At 44.7% G+C, this 20777-nt stretch overlaps 1 protein-coding gene across 6 annotated transcripts in view; it reads right to left on the reverse strand.

Moving 5' to 3' along the window:
* ARHGEF7 (Rho guanine nucleotide exchange factor 7) overlaps positions 1 to 20777 on the reverse strand; it is a 138959-nt gene that overhangs the window by 97603 nt on the left and 20579 nt on the right. For 4 of the 6 annotated variants that reach the window (XM_080662672.1, XM_080662671.1, XM_080662670.1 and 1 more), the window contains exon 2: positions 9603 to 9689. In XM_080662672.1, coding sequence (XP_080518798.1) covers positions 9603 to 9689 — 87 coding nt within the window. Of the gene's footprint in view, positions 1 to 9602; positions 9690 to 9885; positions 9951 to 20777 lie in introns of those variants that run through there. The other 2 variants (XM_080662676.1, XM_080662674.1) reach the window with 1 other exon arrangement.

Here is a 20777-nt window from a genome sequence, read left to right on the forward strand (position 1 = left end):
TCAAGTCCCTGCCCACCCACGTGCACCTCAAAATCGTGTGAGACTCAGACCCAGCCGCCACCCCCCCTCTCCCTGAATTGGACTAGATCCAGACCTGGCCAGTCCCACCCTTGTCAAGCCCTGCCGGGCAGGGGGCATAGCCTCACATCCCCTGGCCCAGTGCCAGGATGGGGGGCATGGCCTGAGGTACCCCAACCCAGACCAGGGTGGGGGGCGTGCCTTGAGGTCCTCTGTCAAGCCCCGCCAGGTGGAGGACATGGCCTGAGGTCCCCCATCAAGCCCTGCCAAGCAGGGGGGCACAGCCTCAGGTCCCCCGGCCCAGCACTGGGAGGGTGGAGCAGCCTCAGGTCCCCCGTCAAGCCCTGCTGGGTGGGGGTGCAGCCTGAGTTCCCCTAACCCAACACTGGGGGTGCACCTTGAGGTTCCCTGTCAAGCCCCGCTGGGTGGGGGGCACAGCCTGAGGTCCCCTGGCCTGGTGCTGGAGTGGGGGGTGCAGCCTGAGGTCCCGTCAAGCCCCGCTGGGCGGGGGACGTGGCCTCAGGTCCCCTGGCCTGGCACTGGGGTGGGGGGAGCAGCCTGAGGTCCCCTAGCCCAGCACCAGGACGGGAAGCGCACCTTGAGGTCCCCTGTCAAGCCCTGCTGGGTGGGGGATGAGGCCTAAGGTCCCCTGTCAAGCCCCACAGGGGCGGGGGAGGGCGTAACCTCAGGTCCCTGATTACTCGCTAAGGCTCCTTATGGCAACTTGGCCTCAGCTGTAGGTGCAGCCATCTTTGTGATGGAGTGATGGTCAATTTGCATATTCCTTCTTTATTATAAAGGATTCATGGTACATGCAAAATTGTCAATTTAAAAATTACATTGCTATGAAAAAAGCTCCTAGATTTATTGAATTTCAAGTCCCACCTGCAGTTGCCTCGGCAGGAGCAGACATTCCCCACCCCTACTTTATAAAAACAAAACTCTTGAGTCTATATTACCTCGTGTCATTATTACTGACAGACAGGTGGAATTGTGACTGCCTGGGAAGCTGCACAAAAGATATGATCTTGACTTCCTAGCAGAGGAAGCACTCTCACAGCAAGCATGAATGTGAACTGAGATAATAATTTACCATGTCTTATTCTTGTTCCTCCACCTCCTCTTGCCTGGGATCAGGAGCACAATTTATTAGGCTTTCCCAGTCTGCCTGGACTTTAGCCTTATTAATACAACAGATAACAGGAACTTAAAATATGTGAGCCGCCTTCACTTTTCCCTTTTTACACTTACTTCCAACTTATTCTAATTCCTGTGTCCCTTCAGGAAGTTCCTCAGGGTCTTCACTGTTCAGGAGTCCTCTGGTGAGGTGGGACAACGGGATGTTATATACCTTGGGCAGATGCCCTACTTCCTAGTGCCTTAGTTTTCTAATCCTAATTTGGGGATAATAATGACACAACCACATAGAGCTGCTTAAAAATTGAGTTTAATACACATTTAGAACAGGGTCCAGGACATAAGCACTCAGAAAATGCTACTTATTCTTGTTACCTATTATACACCTCTAAGATTAATGCCACTAGGCTGAACCAACTATACAATTTGCATGGTTCAGCACAAACAGAAAATGCAGAGCTCCTGTTGAATAAGTCTTAAGAATTTCAGATAGGGACAGCAGAGCATTAAACCAAGTGCAGGGCCCTGTGTGACCGACTACAGAGGTCACACATCCACAAGGCCTGTCCTGCCATCAGCTGAATTTTCCCGACAACTTGCCTATGGTCCTTGCTAGGAGTCAGGCTAACAGTACTGCCTTATAATCATTAAATAGTTCAACTACCTTCAGTCCAGATGTCAGCATACTTGGAAGAGCCACTGGATCCAAGTTCAAATCCTGACTCTCTCACTTGCTGGCCAATGACCTGGGACCTCTTAACCATCTGATGTGTCAATCTCAACTGCAAAATGGGGAAAGCAACATCTTCTTTGCAGGGTATTTGGGGGGTTTAAGCAAAATAGTACAAATTATGTGCTAGACATTTTATATATACCGATGGTCGGCAAACTCATTAGTCAACAGAGCCAAATATCAACAGTACAACGATTGAAATTGCTTTTGAGAGCCAAATTTTTTAAACTTAAACTTCTTCTAATGCCATGTCTTCAAAATAAACTCGCCCAGGCCGTGGTATTTTGTGGAAGAGCCACACTCAAGGGGCCAAAGAGCCGCATGTGGCTCGTGAGCCGCGGTTTGCCAACCACTGATCTAGACAATGAGGCACCCAAATATCTGAAATAGAGGGAAAGGTCTAGTTATCCACACTGGAAAAGCAGCCTAGACACAGAGATGACTAAATGCTCACCCTTCAAGACAGTTTGATAAGAACTAAATAAAATATAAGACAGTCAACTCTGACAATTTTTGCCAGGAAAAATTAAAATAGAATTATAGTACCTGAGTAGAATTTGGCTTTCTTTGCTTTTAAGTACCTACAAAATGTTGAGAATACCCTTTTCACCTCTCAAATGACCCTTTTTTAATTACAAAACATTTCAATTTTTTTGAAAGGCAATTTCTGGTAAAGGCATAAATAAACTGACTTCAAAGTTTATTCAGTAAGTCCATCAATAAATACTATGTCATTACCTACCATTTCCAGCTTACCACTGAGTCAATGATACAGAAGATGACTAGCTAAGAAGACTGCTGTGTGGCCTAAAACACCTTCAATGCAAAGCTACAGTATACAGTTTAACTACCTGTCTAAATCTAAAAGGAAGGTAACACTTGGGTGGGGCATCCCATCCCTAGGGAAAAGACTATAGATATACTTTTGTCTATTCAAATTCTTTGCCCTGGCCAGTATGGCTCAGTTGATTGTCTTCCCATGCACTGAGAGGTCGAGGGTTCGATTCCAGATCAGAGCACATACCCAGGTTGCAGGCTCCATCCCCAGTAGGGTATGTGCAGGAAGCAGCCCAAAGGTTTTTCTCTCATTGATGTTTCTCTCTCTCCCCCTTCCTTCCTCTCTCTAAAATCAATAAAAACATTTTAAAATTAATTCTTAAGCCTGGAACAACAAATTTTAATTTTCCAAATAAGCATGTGTTAATTATTTCATTTATTTTTTTTTCTTAATCCTCACCCAAGGATATTTTTTTCCACTGATTTTTAGAAAGAGTGGAAGGGACAGAGGGAGGGGGAGACAGAGGGAATAGAGAGGAGTTGGGGCGGGGAAAAGAGGGGGAGAAACATCAATGTGAAAGAGACACATCATACCTCCCACACGTACCCCAACCAGGACAGGGGATCGAACCTGTAATCCAGGTACATGTCCTTGACTGGGAATCGAACCTGGGACCCTTCGGTGTGCAGGCTGACTCTCTAACCACTGATCCACACTGGCTAGGACTATGTTATTTTAATAGTATTTTAAAATATTCTTTTAGTTGAAATCTCAATCATAACCTTGGCCAAAAATCTAGAAGAGAATTGGGCATTAGGGCAAAGAAGTATCCTATCTAATAAAATACTAATATGCAAATTGACCATCACTCCAACACACAAGATGGCTGCCCCCATGTGGTCAAAGATGGCTGCCCCCATGTGGACACAAGATGGCCACCACAAGATGGTCAGCAGGGGAGGGCAGTTGTGGGCGATCAGGCCAGCAGGGGAGGGCAGTTGGGGGGAACCAGGCCTGCAGGGGAGGGCAGTTAGGAATGACCAGAATGGCAGGGGAGGGCAGTTAGGGGTGACCAGGCCTGCAGGGGAGGGCAGTTAGGGGCAAACAGGCTGGTAGGGGAGCAGTTAGGCATCAATCAGGCTGGCAGGGGAGTGGTTAGGGGGTGATCAGGCTGGCAGGCACAAGCGGTTAGGGGCAATCAGGAAGGCAGGCAGGCGAGCAGTTGGGAGCCAGCAGTCCTGGATTGTGAGAGGGATGTCCGACTGCCCATTTAGGCCTGATCCTACCGTGATCGGGCCTAAACGGGCAGTCGGACATCCCTCGAGGGGTCCCAGATTGGAGAGTGTGCAGGCTGGGCTGAGGGATACACACCCCTGTGCACAAAATTCGTGCACTGGGCCTCTAGTCATAAATAAAAGAGTGTGTCCTTCAGAAGTACACAGGGAAGGTAAGTGTTTAGGAATGTGTAAGGCAATTTCTTTCCCAAAACCTCACCCTAACTCACTAAATCAGCCGAGCTGATTACAATACTGCAGAGCCCACCAGAACATATTTTCGTACTCTCTCAACTTAAAGAGAGAAAGTGAAAATGACATCATTCACACACAAAGGGAAATCAGCCCCTTTGCAGTCTCCAGGTGCGCTTCCAGCCAGAGTTCCCACTTACACAGAGCAGCCACAGAATGCCTCTGGCCAGCACAAAGGTGGAGGTTACTCGTGAGAAAGCTGGAAGGTAACTGCAAATGTCTGAGGTTTTCAACTTTTATTTTCTATTCTAGCAGCTTTTCTTTCACATCCTCTTTCAAACATCCAATGCAAGAAATTATGAGTACCTCACATTTGCCTTAGTTTACCATGAACCTAGGTATACAGGCACGGTCAACAATACAAGAAAGAAAAGCCAAAATGTTTTCCATCTTCCTGGGTGAAAGAGAAAACACAACAGGTACGCAGTCACAAGACTGGAAAGGAGAGCTCTCATATCCTGCTAATTGGGCAAAGGCAAAGGAATAAAAATGTCTGGAGACATTTGGCAGTGAAGTGTTCAAAACCTTTTAAAAGCCCCTACCTTTGGCCTAGCAGTGCCCTATCAGGGAATGTCTCCTTAAAAGATAATGATGAAGGATTTTGTACAGAAATGTCCACTGCACAGTTCAATGTTTACAATAATGAAAACTTAGAAATAACCTCTATGTCCAAAAATGAGAATTGCCACTAGGAACTATGAAGCACCTTTTAAAAGCAAGCAGACAAATATTTAACATGAGAAAACACACTATGTTAAATTAAAGCATGTTACAAAACATTACGTATACAATGATGTCATGAATATTTTTTAAGTATTTTTACATTTGTGTAAAGGGGGGAAGACTGAAAATATATACAGTAATTTTAAACTGGTTATCTTTAGATGTGGCAGTACACAATTTTTATTTTTTCTAACATTTCTCTATTTTCTGCTCTATTCTAACAACAAACGCAAACTGTACAATATTCCTTTAAAATTAAAACACATTTGATAATAAGAACAACTTGTTGGGGGATTTTCTACAGCTAATTATGATGTGTATGCAACTGAAATAACTGATAAAGTAACCATGATATTCAGTTCCTCTTTTCCTTTAAACTATCTTGGGAAAGTTTAAAATGGTGGCAAACAAGCAAATACATATACCAAAATCAGACAGTCTGTTACAAATAAGTCTAAACAAACCCCTGGAGCAAAGCACCTTGAGGCTTGTAACTATATAAAAACTAATCTACAATTCAAGCGATCAAATGTTGAAGGAGGGTGGGGGTAAAACAGGGTATGGGGGTATAAATGGTCATGGGGGGGAATTAAATAAATAAATAAGATGTGAAGGGAAATAAAATAAAATCACTGGGAAACTGCTGCACTTGGTCTAAGAGCAAGGCCATCTTCTAGGGAACAGGCCTGTTCCTTCACACCACAGATGAGAATAAGCCTGGAAGCCCACGCTGGGTCCATACAAACTCCCTTTTCAGGGTAACTTCATAAAAATCAAAGTGACAAACCATTTATGAGGTTTCAGACGTGTTGTTTTATTTTTATTATCTGTAATGTAATTAGGAGTTTTAAGTGTGACTTATAATTGACCCTTGATAGAATGCTAATAAAATTTGCCTATATTTTAAGTTTAATGAAAGGGATATTTACTCTTTAAAAACAGCACAAAATAAAACATAATTTCCCTTTACCTTAAAAAAATTGCTATCAACTAAACTAAACTTCAAGCTCATCAATCAATTACAAAGGTTTACTGAAGGTCTACCATGTGCCAAGCACTGTTCTAGATGCTTGCGATATGTTAGTGAACAAACTTTTATAATACATCTTTAAAACATTCTCAATTATAATTTTTTTTAAAATCATTACATGACATTTCAGAGAAACCAAGATGGCGGCATAGGTAAACACCTAAACTGCTGCCTCGCACAACAATTTCAAAACTACAACTAAAAGACAGAATGGACACCATCCAGAACCACAGGAAAGCTGGCTGAGTGAAAATTCTACAACTAGAAGGAAAGAGAAAATCTCACAGAGAATTGGAGGTACGGCAAAGGGGCTTTGTGTGTGCAGAGAGGAAGGGCAGCTGAGAGCCTGGCTGACTTTCTCTGGCGGAAGGGGGAAGGAAGCCTCCAACCGCACTGAACCCCAGTTCTGACTGCACTGAACCCCAGTTCCGGGCGAACCCCTGGGGACCCACGCTCTTACGGGGGGAGTCTGGACTCTCGGGCGGAGACTCGAGCTGGGAAAGGCAGAAGTCTGAAGGCGCACGCGGGCCAGTGCGCACAAAGGCTGCGGAGGTTGCCACAGGCTTTCCCTAGTGGAAGGGAGTCAAAGGATCCTGACTGCACTGAGCCCCAGTTCTGACTGCAGTGAACCCCAGTTCCAGGCGAGCCCCTGGGGACCCACGCTCTTGTGGGGGGAGTCTGGACTCTCCGGCGGAGACTCGGGAGCCGGGGAAGGCGGAGGACTGAAAGCGCACATGCGCGCAAGGGCAAGGCTGACAGGAAGCCAAGCTGAGACTCCACCCCATCCAAGCTGAGCACAGAGGCTATTGCAATTTGGCAAGTCTAATCCTATAAGGCTGTCTCCAGCACCGAACTTCTCCCAGCATAGACACAGCTGATCCTTACAGCCAACTGGCCCGGAGGTCAATTCTTCCCAGTGATACCAACAACAATAAAGACTTAATTACAACAAGGCTGTACACACAGTCCACAAAGGGGTGCACCAAGAGTGTCCACCTCAGGTTAACTGGGGAAGCAGACCCACTGGGCCATATTGGAAACCTAGCACAAATATCTACCTTACCAACTCAGGGAATCAGTGAAAATGCGGGGTCAAAGAATCAGATCACAAACAAAAGAAATGGAGGAAAACAAACACGACTGGATATAGAATTCAAAACCACGGTTATAAGACTTTTTAAGAATATCCTAGAAAAGGCCAATAAATATAACGAGACCCTCGAAGATATGAAAAAGGACCAACTAGAAATTAAACATACACTGACTGAAATAAAAAATATTATACAGAGACCCAGAAACAGAATAGAGGAACACAAGAATCAAGTCAAAGAATTGAAATACAAAGAAGCAAAAAACACTCAACTGAAAAAGCAAAAAGCAAAAAAAAAAAATCCAAAAAGTTGAAGATAATGTAAGAAGACTCTGGGACAACTTCAAGCGTACCAACATCAGAATTATGGGGGTGCCAGAAGAAGAGAGAGAGCAAGATACTGAAAACCTATTTGAAGAAATAATGACCGAAAACTTCCCCCACCTGGTGAAAGAAATAGACTTACAAGTCCAGGAAGCCCACAGAACCCCAAACAAAAGGAATCCAAAGAGGACCACACCAAGACACATCATAATTAAAATGCCAAGAGCAAAAGACAAAGAGAGAATATTAAAAGCAGCAAGAGAAAAACGGTTAGTTACCTACAAGGGAGCACCCATACGACTGTCAGCTGACTTTTCAACAGAAACTATGCAGGCCAGACGGGAGTGGCAAGAAATATTCAATGTGATGAATAGCAAGAACCTACAACCAAGATTACTCTACCCAGCAAAGCTATCATTCAGAATTGAAGGGCAGATAAAGAGCTTCACAGATAAGAAAAAGCTGAAGGAGTTCATCACCACCAAACCAGTATTATATGAAATGCTGAAAGGTATTCTTAAAGAAGAGGAAGAAGAAAAAAGTAAAGAGAAAAATTATGAACAACAAATACATATCTATCAACAAGCGAACCTAAAAATCAAGTGAATTAAAAACCTGAGGAACAGAATAATCTGGTGAATATAATAGAATCAGGGGCATAGAAAGGGAGTGGACTGATAATTCTCAGGGGGAAAGGGGTATGGGGGGTTCATGAAGAGAATGGACAAAAATCATACACCTATGGATGAGGACAGTGGGGGGGGAGGTAAGGGCAGAAGGTGGGGTGGGAAATGGGTGGAGGGGAGCTATGGGGGGAAAAAGGAGAAATAATTGTAATAATATGAATAAAGATTTATTTTTTAAAAAAAAAAGAAAATTTTGAACGAAAAAAAAATAAAATAAAATCATTACATGACATTTCAACAGCAACCTTTGGAAAACTAAGGATGAGGGGTTTTTTTAACACTTAACTTTTTTTAAGACAATGCTTTGAAAGTCTTACACTGAAGTTATCTGATTATAATCTTAATGTGCAAACTGGGTTTCAAATGTACTATATAAACAAAACTCATTAGTTTGAAGAGGATAATAAAATTCCACAACAAAGGTTAAGAAAAAGCAAAAATTGCTACAAGCAAAGCATATTATCACAGCCCAATAGGGAAATTCAATGATAAAATGACGTGGTCTTTGGAATCTCCACTAAGCCTTCTCCCTTATCTGTACAAGGTTTCCTCGCAGACATCAAATACTCCCAACAATAAAGTATCTGTTTACAATCATTCATAAAAACAGTATTTCCATCTCTATGAATGTCTATGTATCTAATTTCAAACAACAGATAAGCTTTCCTTATAACCGTCCCTCATAGAGGGAATGACTTCTAGCTTTTTCCCTAAGAAACCTACAATAAGAGACTGGGCAGAAAACCTTTATGGATCCATCTTACATAACAGGTTCTGTCAGAGATGCTTTCATACACTGTTAGCTAGGAACTCAGTATCTCACTCAGTTCTCAGATAAGGAAACAAAGGCCAAGAGTGTGGTAAGGCAGAGAAGCCAGAGAGCACAAGATTTAAGCACAGAACTAACTACAGCCACATCAGTCTATAATTCTGAAGTAAGTGCCCAGCTGGATTTCTGGATCTGAAGCACTACCCCAAGATGAAGACAAATCACATGTTAAAATAAGATGAAAAAGAGAAGTTTCCAGAGAGCATCCCCTGAAAGGCTGTATTTAGTGTAATGACAAGAACTTAAGCGACACGGAAAAGACACACCGCCCAGCGTCCTCCCCAAGACACATGTTAGCGTGTCTCTGATCTAAACATCAACTGTTAGCGTGAAAACCACTTAATTCCTGGAAGAAAAGAAACACATTGAGGAGTGAGGCTGGAAGAGGACTGGGACCCATTTTACCACTGCCGGCTTTCCTCATCACCTTCCAGGGACTCTGACGCGCGGACCCAGGCCTGGCTGCGGGTCGCCGTCAGAACCCTGAGAGCAGGTACAGCTGAGGCAAGTGCCAAGCAATCAGGTCGCATCCGTAACAAACAGTTGTCGAAAATGTGTCACCTGCACCCCAAGCTACTGGAACCATTTTTCCTCACTGCAAAGAGGGCCAACTTTAGAGCTCGGTTTAGCGGCTCCTCCCCGCCCTGGGGCCGCGTTCACACCCCGGGGCGCCTCTCGCTGGCCCCCGGGTTCCCTAGCCCTGCAGAGGCCCGCGCCCCACCGCTCACCTCCAGGCGCAGGGAGGCCCCGCAGCCTCGCAGAAACTCGCGGATGTTGCTCAGACACTCGCTCTCGCTGCGCGGATCCGGGTAGACCTGCAAAACAGAGCACAGCCGCTAAGCACAGACGCTGAGCACCGCGGGGGGGCGCGCCCGCGCCGCGCCCCCCGGCAAACCCGTGGCGGCCCCGGAGGGAGGCTCCGGCAGGCGGATCCGGGCGGGAGAACCCGGAGGCCCAGAGCGCCCCCGGCCGCCCCCGCCGCTCGCCCCGCCAGCCGCTGCCTCTCCTCACCCTCTTTCCTTCCTCCAGGCTGCACCAATCTCAGGCCCCTTCCCTCACCAGGAACTGGACCGAGCGCCGGAAGTGACGTATTCAGACCGCGCCCCGGACGGCCCCCCGCGCGCCATCTTCCGGTCCTCACTTTGGCCGCCCACCTGGCCCCACGCGAGGCCTCCTCTTCTCGCTATCTGGTCCTCATCCTCGGATTCAGCCCATCTGGCCCAGCCCACGCGCAGCCTCCTCCTACTCCCGGCACCTGTTCCTCATCCTCCGACAGGTCCCACCTGGCCCTGCCCAGGCGCAGCCTCTTCCTCCTCCCGGCACCTGGTCTTCATTCTCGGACTCGGCCCACCTGGCCCGGCCCACGCGCGCCCCCCTCCTCCCGGCCCCTGGTGCTCCACTTCAGACACGGCCCCCTTGGACACAGACTGCCCCGTCCAGAGGAACGCGGGTGAACTCGGCCTCGGTGTCTTGAGCAACCCCAAAGGGGCTGTAAAGAACCCAGTGTTTCTTCAGTTCTTCCCCACCTTGAGCTCAGGGGAGGGTGGAGTTAGCATTTTAATACGATGGTTTAAAATAATTAGCAACATAAATTATGCATGTTGGAATTACAGTGCAATGTTTCTTTTCCCAAATACAGACCATGTGCTTCATAAATGATTAACGAAAATAGCCGATTACAAGTCAGCTGGAGAGAAATTGTGGCCAGTGCAGCCTCCACCACAGGTGAAGAGCAGGAAGAGGGCTCCGCAGGCTGCCTGGTGCTTGGTCCTAGGTGGAACTGTGAGCGCCACCGATCACACATGTAAATAATTATGGACAGCCTCCCAAGGCCAGAAACATGAAGGAACAGTACCAATTACACAGAAAATCGAGGGAAAAGCTGGAGACATCAGAAGAGCTTTTTGCTGTATATGAAGACTTTAAGTTTTGGCAGTTACACCAAATCATCATCCAGATTTCTAGCATTTTTGAAGACATTCAGGCTTTTTTGTACTGTCCTCTAGGAGGAAATTAGGACATTCCATCAGGTCTCTGGAATACTGTGGTTTCATTTCAAAGTGCTCAGGTCTTTTACAATTAATTACAAATCAAAACAAAATCAGAGTGTTGAGAGGTGTGAAGAGGGAGGAAATGTAACTTTTCTTCCTCTATAATTTAAAAATTCTTCAAAGAAAGTGCCAACATATTTCCCACCAAATTTGAGCAGATTTGTTTTGTTTTTGTAGACAGCAGAGTAGAACATCAAAACCAAAGCTTCCCTCCTAGTTCGTTTTGCTCCTCTCCCTAAAAAAATTTGAAAATCTATGTTCCAAATGTGTAGTTAACATCTAAAGTCTTCATGTTAAATAATTGCAAAGTATTAACTTCTGACATCCTGTGCATTGGGAGGGGAGAGTGTCCCTCAGCCTGGCCTGCACCCTTACAGTCTGGGACCCCTCAGGTGATGTCAGACATCCCTCTCGCAGTCCCGAGCTCTCTCAGTTCCAGACCCCCGCTCCTTACCGCCCGCCTGCAGCGGAGGCAGGAGAGGCTCCGGTCACTACCACTGCGCTCTCCAGCCTTGAGCCTGGCTTCTGGCTGAGCAGCGCTCCCCCTGTGGGGGCACACTGACCACCAGGAGGCAGCTCCTGCATTGAGCGTCTGCCCCCTGGTGGTCAGTGCCTGTCATAACGACCAGTTGTTCTGCTGTTTGATCAATTTGGATATTAGGCTTTTATTATATAGGAAAAGGATGACACTCAATACAAGATATAATACCCATCCTCCATCTAGAAAAAAAATTATGAACGTGCTCCTCTTTAAAAGTCAGAAATTTCACATTAATTTCTTTCTCCTTTAATTCATTGCCTTCCCACTTAATCCACAAAATTGTATTCTAAAATTATATATATTTGTGCTTGAAAATGTTATTGATTCACACTGTTTTTGAAAGAGACCTATACAAGTACAGTTGGTCCTCATTCACTGATTCTATTTGCAAATTTGTCTACTAGATAAAATGCATGTGTAACCCCAAAATCAGTACTTGCCACACTTTCTCAGTCATTATGGACATGTACATAGAAATGAAAACTTGGAATTGCCTTATGCACACATCTCCAGCTAAACTTGAACCAAAGCCATGCTCTGCACCATCTTGCTTTAGCTCATAATATAAGCAAATGTCCTTTCACAGTCTACTAGTGTCACATTTTTGTTGATTTCACTGTTTTAAATGGCCCCCAAGAATAGTAGTATTAAAGCACTGCCTAGGGTTCCTAAGCACAAGAAGTCTGTAATGTGTCTTACAGAGAAAATATGTGTTAGATAAGCATTCAGGCCTGAATTATAGTACTGTTGGCCATGAATTCAATGTTAACGAATCAACAAAATGATATATCCATAAAAAGGAAAAGAAGATTTGCAAATCCATACATGAGGCTGTTCCAGAAAGTGCTAACAAGTGTGTGATGCGGCAATGGAAAAGCAGCTAAATTTGTGGATTCATGAGATGACAACCAATAAAAAGAGTGTAGTAGACAGCTTTGTTATGAGGCTAAAGGCCAAAGAAATTTACAGTCATGTTACCCAGGGTGAAGAAAATGTCAAACCTTTCTCAGCTAGTGCAGGCTGGCTCGCAGGTTTCAAAAGGTGATAGATACCACATGAAAAAATGTTAAATTTGCAGGCAAAGCAGGTCCTACAGATCCGGAGGCTGCAAAAGAATTTTTTAAAATATCTGCTAAGCATTATATATGAAAAGGGTTATATGGAAGAGCAGGTTTTCAATGCTGATGAGACAGGCTTGTTCTACAAGAATGTTGGCAAATAAACCTATGCAATGCAAATGGCTTCCAAAGCCCCTGGCTTTAAATCATGCAAAGACCCGTGCACCCTTGCTATTGCGTGCCAATGTCAAGGGTGACTTTAAGTGCAAACAAATAATGGTACACAGAGCACAAAACCCAATAGCACTTAGAGGAGAAAAACCTGAACCTTATGCCAGTCCATTGGAGGTGGAACAAAAAAGCATGGATGGAGTCCGAAATATTCTGGGATTGCTTCCACAACTGCTTCATCCCAGAAGCCGAATGCTATCTCCATGGCAAAAACCTTGCCTTCAGGGTTTTGTTAATTTTGGATAATGTTCCAGTCCATTGTCATTGAAAAACTCAAAAATGCCCACCCTGACACACAAGTTCTCTTCATGTCCCCCCAAATACTGCATCTCTCATCCAATCTCTCACTCAGCACAAAAAAATAGCATTCAGCATTTGTTTTATAGCAAGGAATTATAGATGCAGCTCACACTCAGAGAAGCAAGAGTGGAAACACCAAGCTCCTTCTCTGGGAACTACACTCAACATCTCAGCATCATGCTGCCATACCTTTGAACTGTGTGAGCATTTGTGCTTTATTCTGATTTATTTAATGCATCCATTAGCAAGATGTGTCCTAAGGTTATGGCTTCTTCACTTGATGCACTACAGCTGACGAAAGGTTTCACAGGAATGCTCTGCACTCCGATAGCAGAGGAAACCTGTATGTTGAAATGAAAGGAGTTTTATGATGTAACTTGATTCTTTGAAGCCTTCTGAGTTGCACAGCCAAAGCCCAGATATAATCTATCATAAGTACATTTTAAAACCATCAGTTAACAGTTTGATTAGGGTCCCCTGCAATTCTGTGAAAGCTAAGAAGTAGAAATCCCTGAGCTGCAATTCCAACCATTATTCACTTCTAATAAACTAGGCTTTTCCATCAAGAACTCTAATCAGGCAGAGACAGTGCGAAAATTATTGTAATTTTCCTTTCAAATATGGCTTCTGTACTTAATATTTTATAAAGGGTGTGTCTGATTTGAGAATTTGCTACAAAACTAAATCCTGAAGCAATATTAAGGTCAGACTTCAGCGACCTCCACACTGTCCAATTTCCTCTACTCTAATACGCACACCACACTGAGAACCAGCTCCACCCTCAGTCCATACAAAGCGCCAACTAAGGCAACTGCCTTCTCTCTGACTCTGAAAGTGTTTAGAGAGTCTTAAGTGTAGAAAGAGAAAGTGCATGAGAAAATAGGCAGTTCTCTGTGGTAACAAGTTCAGTGTTACCACAACTCAGATCAAGAGTATAGAAAACTTAGACAGTTTATACTATCTGGGAAACACTTAACTCCCAGGACCCTAGTTCTCGCAGATTCTGATTGAGTAGGTCTAAAATACAGCCCAGAAGTCGTGTGTGTGTGTGTGTGTGTGTTTGAAATTCTCCATCTGGCTGATTTGCAGCTGATTTGGAACCACTGACATAGTATAACAGTATTTCTCAAATGGACACATGCATCAGAATCACCAGGAGTAACAGACTACTAGGACCTCTCACAGAGTTTAAACTCTAAGTTTGGGGTGGAACCCAAGAATTTGGATTTCTGACAAGGTCCCAAAGATGCTGATGGTACCAGGACCATATTTAGAGAAGTAGTGGTATAAGTAGGCGGCTATTCAAGAAATGTTCTGTTTTTTCCCCCATTGGCAAAACAAATTCCCAACTACAGAACAAAGGTCTCCCCAGGTCTCTGCCACCAACAACAGCCTCATCGCTCCAACTACAAAGAATCACCTCCTCTGAATACCTGTGGTTCTGTCTGCAGCCCCCGCCATGTAGCTGGACCTACTGATGGGTGTCTTATCTTACCCTGTTGGACATAAACTTCCTGAGTGCAGGGGCCCACAGCATGTCCCGTTAAATAGTCAGCAAATATGACTAAATGACCTACCCACTTAGGCCACTGAATTCACTAATCACAGAGAAGTCAGAGAACCTTAGTGTAAAAAGGTTCTACATTCAAGGCAGATCTGTTTTTTTACAGATGATCTGCCCAAAATTATGCAGCTTGATCCATCACCAACCTGCTCTGTGCTCCAAGATGCTGACCTGTGAGGAGTGCAGCAACTGGCTCCCTCCCCAGTGCGTTGGTTTCTGGTGGAATTCAGCCAACTGATGGTCTAACAGGAACAGGCCGGCAGCCACCCCGCTGAGCTGCAATGATGTGCTAGAGCTTCTCACAAGCTCTGACTATGTGCTTCCCACCCCAACTATGCGTTCAGAAACATCACCTTGGGGACTTGGAATCAGGTATGATGGAAGTGTTTTCACCACAGGAACCAACCAACACTACAAATCAGGGATCCTCACCACAGAGCCCATTATTAAGCCTTTACCAACACACCACTGGCTGTGTTCCTTGACTGAAGACCACAGCTCCTGTCAGGAGCCTTCTATGGCTAAAGCTCTCACTGGCTCCAGGAACCTGCTTCCCCCACTTTTCCCTTCAGGCCTAGGGAAGCAGTGGCTTCCCAGGATACTTCCACATCATTACAGGTTGTCCTTATCCCTGCCCACACTTTGTAAATAGCCTCTTTATTAAACTCTTCCAACCACCTCTGTTTAGCATGCTGTTTTCTGCTGTGACCCAAACTTAGTTAGTTTTCTGGTGGTAGGTATAGTTAAAAATAAAACCCAGTGTCCCAGCAGAAGATGGGATATAATTTAGAAAAAGGATTAAATCAATTATAGTACCTCCACAAAACAGAACACCACCCACCACACAGTCTTTGAAGAAGAGGCAGTTTTATACACTGACTAGGGGCCCAGCGTGCGAAATCGCACAAAACCCAGGACCCAGAGTCCTGAGGGAGGCGGGACCCAGAAAGAGTCCCACGGCCACCTCCTCTGCTGCTGCTGCAGGAGGCGGGACCCAGAAACCCACCCATGCCTCTGATCAAGTCCTCCAGAGTCAAGTCCCCACCCACCCGCGCACGCCTGCTGCACACGCAGCCTCCTGCTGATTGGTTGTTATAGCATGATGGCGTGATGACCACAAGCTTTTTATATAATAGATACTAGAGGCCCATTGCACAAAATTCATGCACTTGGGGGAGTGGGGTCCCTCAGCCCAGCCTGTGCCCTCTCACAGTCCAGGAACCTCGAAATCAATTGCCCCAAAGAGGTAGGCCCCGCCCACCCGGCCAGGGCTCCGCCATTGATTGCCCCCACAGAGGGAGGTCCCGGCCACCCGCCGCAGCCTGCTGGTCAGTGGCCTGGGCAGGGCAATCATGGGGTGATGGCCAGGCCCCCGACCAATCGCATTGCACCCACCTTGGCTGGCCTGGCACCAGTGGGTGTCATAGCGTGGTCGTCCAGAAGGTCGTCTGAGCAGTTGTTCTGCTATTTGGTCATTCAGTCAATTTGCATATTACCCTTTTATTATTATAGATGTTATAGGAAGTAGGGGAAAGGAACATAGGGAACAGTACCTATTACATGCTACCTTTTGTGTACAAAAAAAAAAGAAAGAAAAGGCAAGAAGAAAATGCATGTGGGTGTTCAGAAATGCATGGAATATCTCTGGAAGCACATGTTAGATACTTTTAACAGAAGTTGCTTGCCTCCAGGGAAAGGAAATGGGACCCAGAGGACAGGGCAAAAAGGAAATTTGCTCTTTAATTTTTTGTACTCCTTCAATTTTGTACCACATGCAAGTATGATTAAGTAAATACATTTTTTTAAAGGAGCAGCATCCCTCACTAGTGTTGCTCAATGGTTAGAGCATCAGCCTTAGCACTGAAGGGTCTTGGGTTCAATTCCCAGTCAAGGGCACATACCTGGGTTGCGGGTTGGATCCTGGCCCCAGGGGGTGCGGAAGGCAACCAATTGATGTGTCTCTCTCACATCAGTGTTTCTCTCTCTCTCTTCCTCTCTCCCCTTCACTCCTTCCCTTCCACTCTCTAAAAATCAATGGAAAAGATATCCTTGGGTGAGGATTAACACAAAAAAGAAGAACTCCAATCAAATGTCCTGCTCAGCCCAAGGTGCTTTCCCAGTCCTTAGCAAGCCGGACCATCAGTGTGCTGGGGTCTTTGCAGGGCCATCTCCACCACTCCAGGCCAAGATGCAATGCTCTGTTTAAAATCCTGAGCTCATCTTCTAAAAGTCTAATTAGCACTTATTGATTCATCTAATTTTTAATTACCTGGCAGCCACTGCTTTATTTTAATTAGATTGCAGCTCTCTGCTGGTCAGGGATTGAGCACTTCCATAGCACTCTGTGCTCATTCACAGTTCGTAATGTTCAATGGAGTGAAAATGTAGGTCGATAGTGCTCCCTTGGCAGTCTACTGTGCAGCCCTTCCTCTAAATCTAATGGGAAACAAATTAAGCACCCAGCAAAAATTGCAAGGATTTAGTTGCTAAGTATCTCCCCAAAATGCATAGCCTAGGATTAAAAGTAGTTTATTAAAAGAAACTTAAGCCTTTAATAGAATATATTTTTCTTTTGCTTTCTTTCTTCCACTTATCCCAAAGCCCAAATCTTGCATGGATGCTGCAATCATCTGGGGAAAAATAAAATGTCAGTATGGAACTAGCCAAATTATAAAGGGCAATAAGAAATACGAATGTACAAAATCTCTAGTTCCCAAACTAAATTCAGATACCCAAGACATGTGAAACGTCAAGGAGAGGCCCAGCTTAAATTAACTCATGTGTCCCCTGAGGTTTGGTTCCCACATTTTAAGTCCTTCAGAAATGGTCGCAACCATCCAAATTCATACCATCACCAAAAATGGATTTTTCTTTAAATGTAAGCATAAAACATGCCTCAGACAAGAATAAACTTCTCCACTGAAGTTACATTTTGTTCCCCCAATAACATTAAGTCAACACAGGCAGATGTGTATTAATCGAGTGAGAGCTCTCTGCTAAACTTTGCCCTGTCTGGCTGTGATCAGTACACCAGGGAAACAGAAGTTCAGGGGATGGGCCACTGTCAATGTCTCAGAACATTCCTTAAGCAGAGCCATTTCTTATGCTTTGAAGGATCTTGATACAAGAAAACAGAATAGTCCAAATTCATAGGACAACTCAAATTGGGCCTTGTGGTCAGAGATCTTTCTTACCTGAAGTTGTCACCTGTTCAAAATGAATAATCATCTTTTTTTTCCTCTCTCATTCTCATGCTGGTGACCTAATGAAAATAGCCCATATATTATGGCATAGCATTTTGTAAATCTGAGCCACTGTTTACTTTCTCCTTAAGCTCAGTGTCTATGTTGTTTCTGATCCTTTGCCCTACATTTCCTCTCATGCTGAACACATGTGAGAATGGTTGGTGGTATCTTCCTGTTGTCCATCAGTGGGAAAGCCTATGGAGAAGGCTTGTGGTCTGGTGGGAAGGTGCTAAAAAATATCGAAAGGAGGAATTGCTGTGTATTCTTAAAGTATCAGTGTGGCAATAGGGCCGAGAACCTTCTAGGAGGGGAGGAACACCTGCAGTCAGCTCTCTGAATGGGACGCTGGTAGTGGTTGGGTGTCACAACCTAACGGGCCTACCTATGACCAAGACACCTGAGGTTAAAATGTCAACTCCTGTCCTACAGCCACTGAGGGTATCCCACCGTTTAAATCTATGTTCTCCAGTGTCTCAGAGGGTTTTATGCCTGCCCTGCCAGTCCCCATAGCTATCCATGCTTGCTTCTGAACCCCCTTCCCGTGGTCTCCCCACACACAATGAAACTGCAGGGCCAAAGTGGGAGCTACAGAGCAGCGCACTGCCTTGTGTATGACCCTCCTGCCTAAAGGATCTTTTGTTTTTAAACTGCCTGAGAAGCTGCATTTAAGGCAAGTTAAAGCCTCAGAGCCAGAAGATTGAACACTGACCACCTAGGAAAAAATTCTACTTTAATCCACATGGTAGCCTGTGAAAGAAGGCTGGCTGACTTTGGAGAGAGACTGGGAAGCAAAAGGGAGCCTTCATTTGAGGAAGTCCTGAATAAGGGGGTAGAAAACAGCTGAGGGCATTGGCTGGCAAGCATGCCTCTATAAATAGCAGCTGAGACCCTCCCTAGAGGGAAGGCAAGGGGAAGGAGGCCACCACAGCTTGGAATACTCACTCTGTAAAAGCCACTTGCGTGAACTCAGCAGCCAGTGGAGACTTTCATTATAACTCAGAGTAATAAAAAGGCTATACAAAGACCATTCTCTCAACACTCTTAAGTATCAGCAGAGTGTGGACTGAAATAAACAGGGCTGTAGCTGTGAAGAAGATGTGTAGCTGTCCATATTTGAGAAATAGGTTTTCAAAAATCACTTAAAAGAACTGACATTATCAGTTAAAATAAGCTGCTAATGTATACTTAGGAATTACATTTCTTCCATATTACTATAACTGGCATATCTCACTTCATATTTAAAATTAACTGTCACATCACTCCTGTGCTCAAAATCCTCAAAAGCACCCCATTTCACTCAGCAAAAGCCAAAGTGCTTTAAGAGAATGAAAAGACAAGCCACAGACTGGGAGAAGGTATCTGCAAAACACACATCCAATCAAGGACTTGTACCCAAAACATACAAAGAACTCTTAAAAGTCAACAATAAAAAAAAATAACCCAAAAAACAACCAGACAACCCAACTCAAAAATGGGCAAAAGACCTGAACAGACACCACACCAAAGAAGATATACAGATGGGAACTAAGCATATGAAAAGGTGCTCCACATTATATGTTACTAGAGGCCCGATGCACGAAATTCGTGCAAGAGTAGGCCTTCCTTCCCCCAGCTGCCGGCACCAGCTTCCCTCTGGCACCCAGAACCCAGGCTTCCCTCGCAGTCCTGGCTTCATCCGGAAGGTCGCCCAGAAGTCTAGAAGGGTGTCCAGTCTAATTAGCATATTACGCTTTTATAATTATAGATTAGGGAAATGCAATTAAAACAAGGGGTTACCCTACGCACCATTAGACACCAGTCCAACACTGACAATACAAAATGCTAGTGAGGATGTGGACCAATAGGAACTCTCTCATTCATTGTTGATGGGAATGCAAAATGGTATAGCCACTTTGGAAGACAGTTTAGCTGTTTCTTACAAAATTAAACATCCTCTCACCATATGATCCAGCAATCACATTCCTTGAATAAATTTGCTTTACCCAAATGAGTTGAAAACTTATGTCCATGCAAAAGCCTGCACACAAATGTTTATAGCAGCTTTATTCATAACTGCCAAAACCTGGAAGTAATCAAGATGTCCTCTGTAGGTTAACGGATAAACAAACTGTGGTACATCCAGACAATGGAAGACCATTCAGCGCTAAAAAGAAATGAGCTATTAAGCCACAAAAAGACATGGAGGAACCTTAAATGCATATTACTAAATGAAAAGGCCAACCTGAAAATGCTACGTGCTACATGGTTCCAATTAAATGACATTCTGGAAAAGACAAAACTACAGAGACAGTAAAAAAGATCGGTGGCTTCCAGGAGCTTGGGGGGAGTGTGGAATGAACAGGCAGAGCACAGAGGATTTGGGGGCAGTGAACCTGTATTATACTGTATGGTTAATCCATGTCATTATGGATTTGTCCAAATGCTCAGAATGTACAACACAAAGTACACTATGATCTTTAGTTAATAATATGTCAATATGGGCTCATCAGTTACAGCAAGTGTACCACACATGCAAGATATTGATAATAGGGTAAACTTGGGAGATGGAGAAGGGATATATGGGAATTCTCTGTATGTCCTGCTCAATTTTTCTGGAAACCTAAAACTGCTCTAAACAATAAAGTCTATTAATGTTTTTTAAGTCAAAGTCCTTATGATGGCTGAGCAGGCCCTGCACAAGCTGCTCCCTTGTTCCCTCTGTGATCTCATCGGCCAGCTACTACCTACCCCCAACTCACACTGGCCTCTGCTGTCCAGACTTGCCAGGCTAGCTCCTACCTCAGGACCTTTGCACAGGCACTTCCTCTGCCTGAAATCCTCCTCTCGCAGTCACGTCACACCTTCCCTCATATTCAGCAAGTCTTTGTTCAAATGTCACTTCTGTCGTAAAACTGCAACATTGCCCTAATTGCT

This window comes from Plecotus auritus, assembly GCF_963455305.1.
Source record: "Plecotus auritus genome assembly, chromosome: 3".
In the NCBI taxonomy this organism is placed as follows: domain Eukaryota; kingdom Metazoa; phylum Chordata; class Mammalia; order Chiroptera; family Vespertilionidae; genus Plecotus; species Plecotus auritus.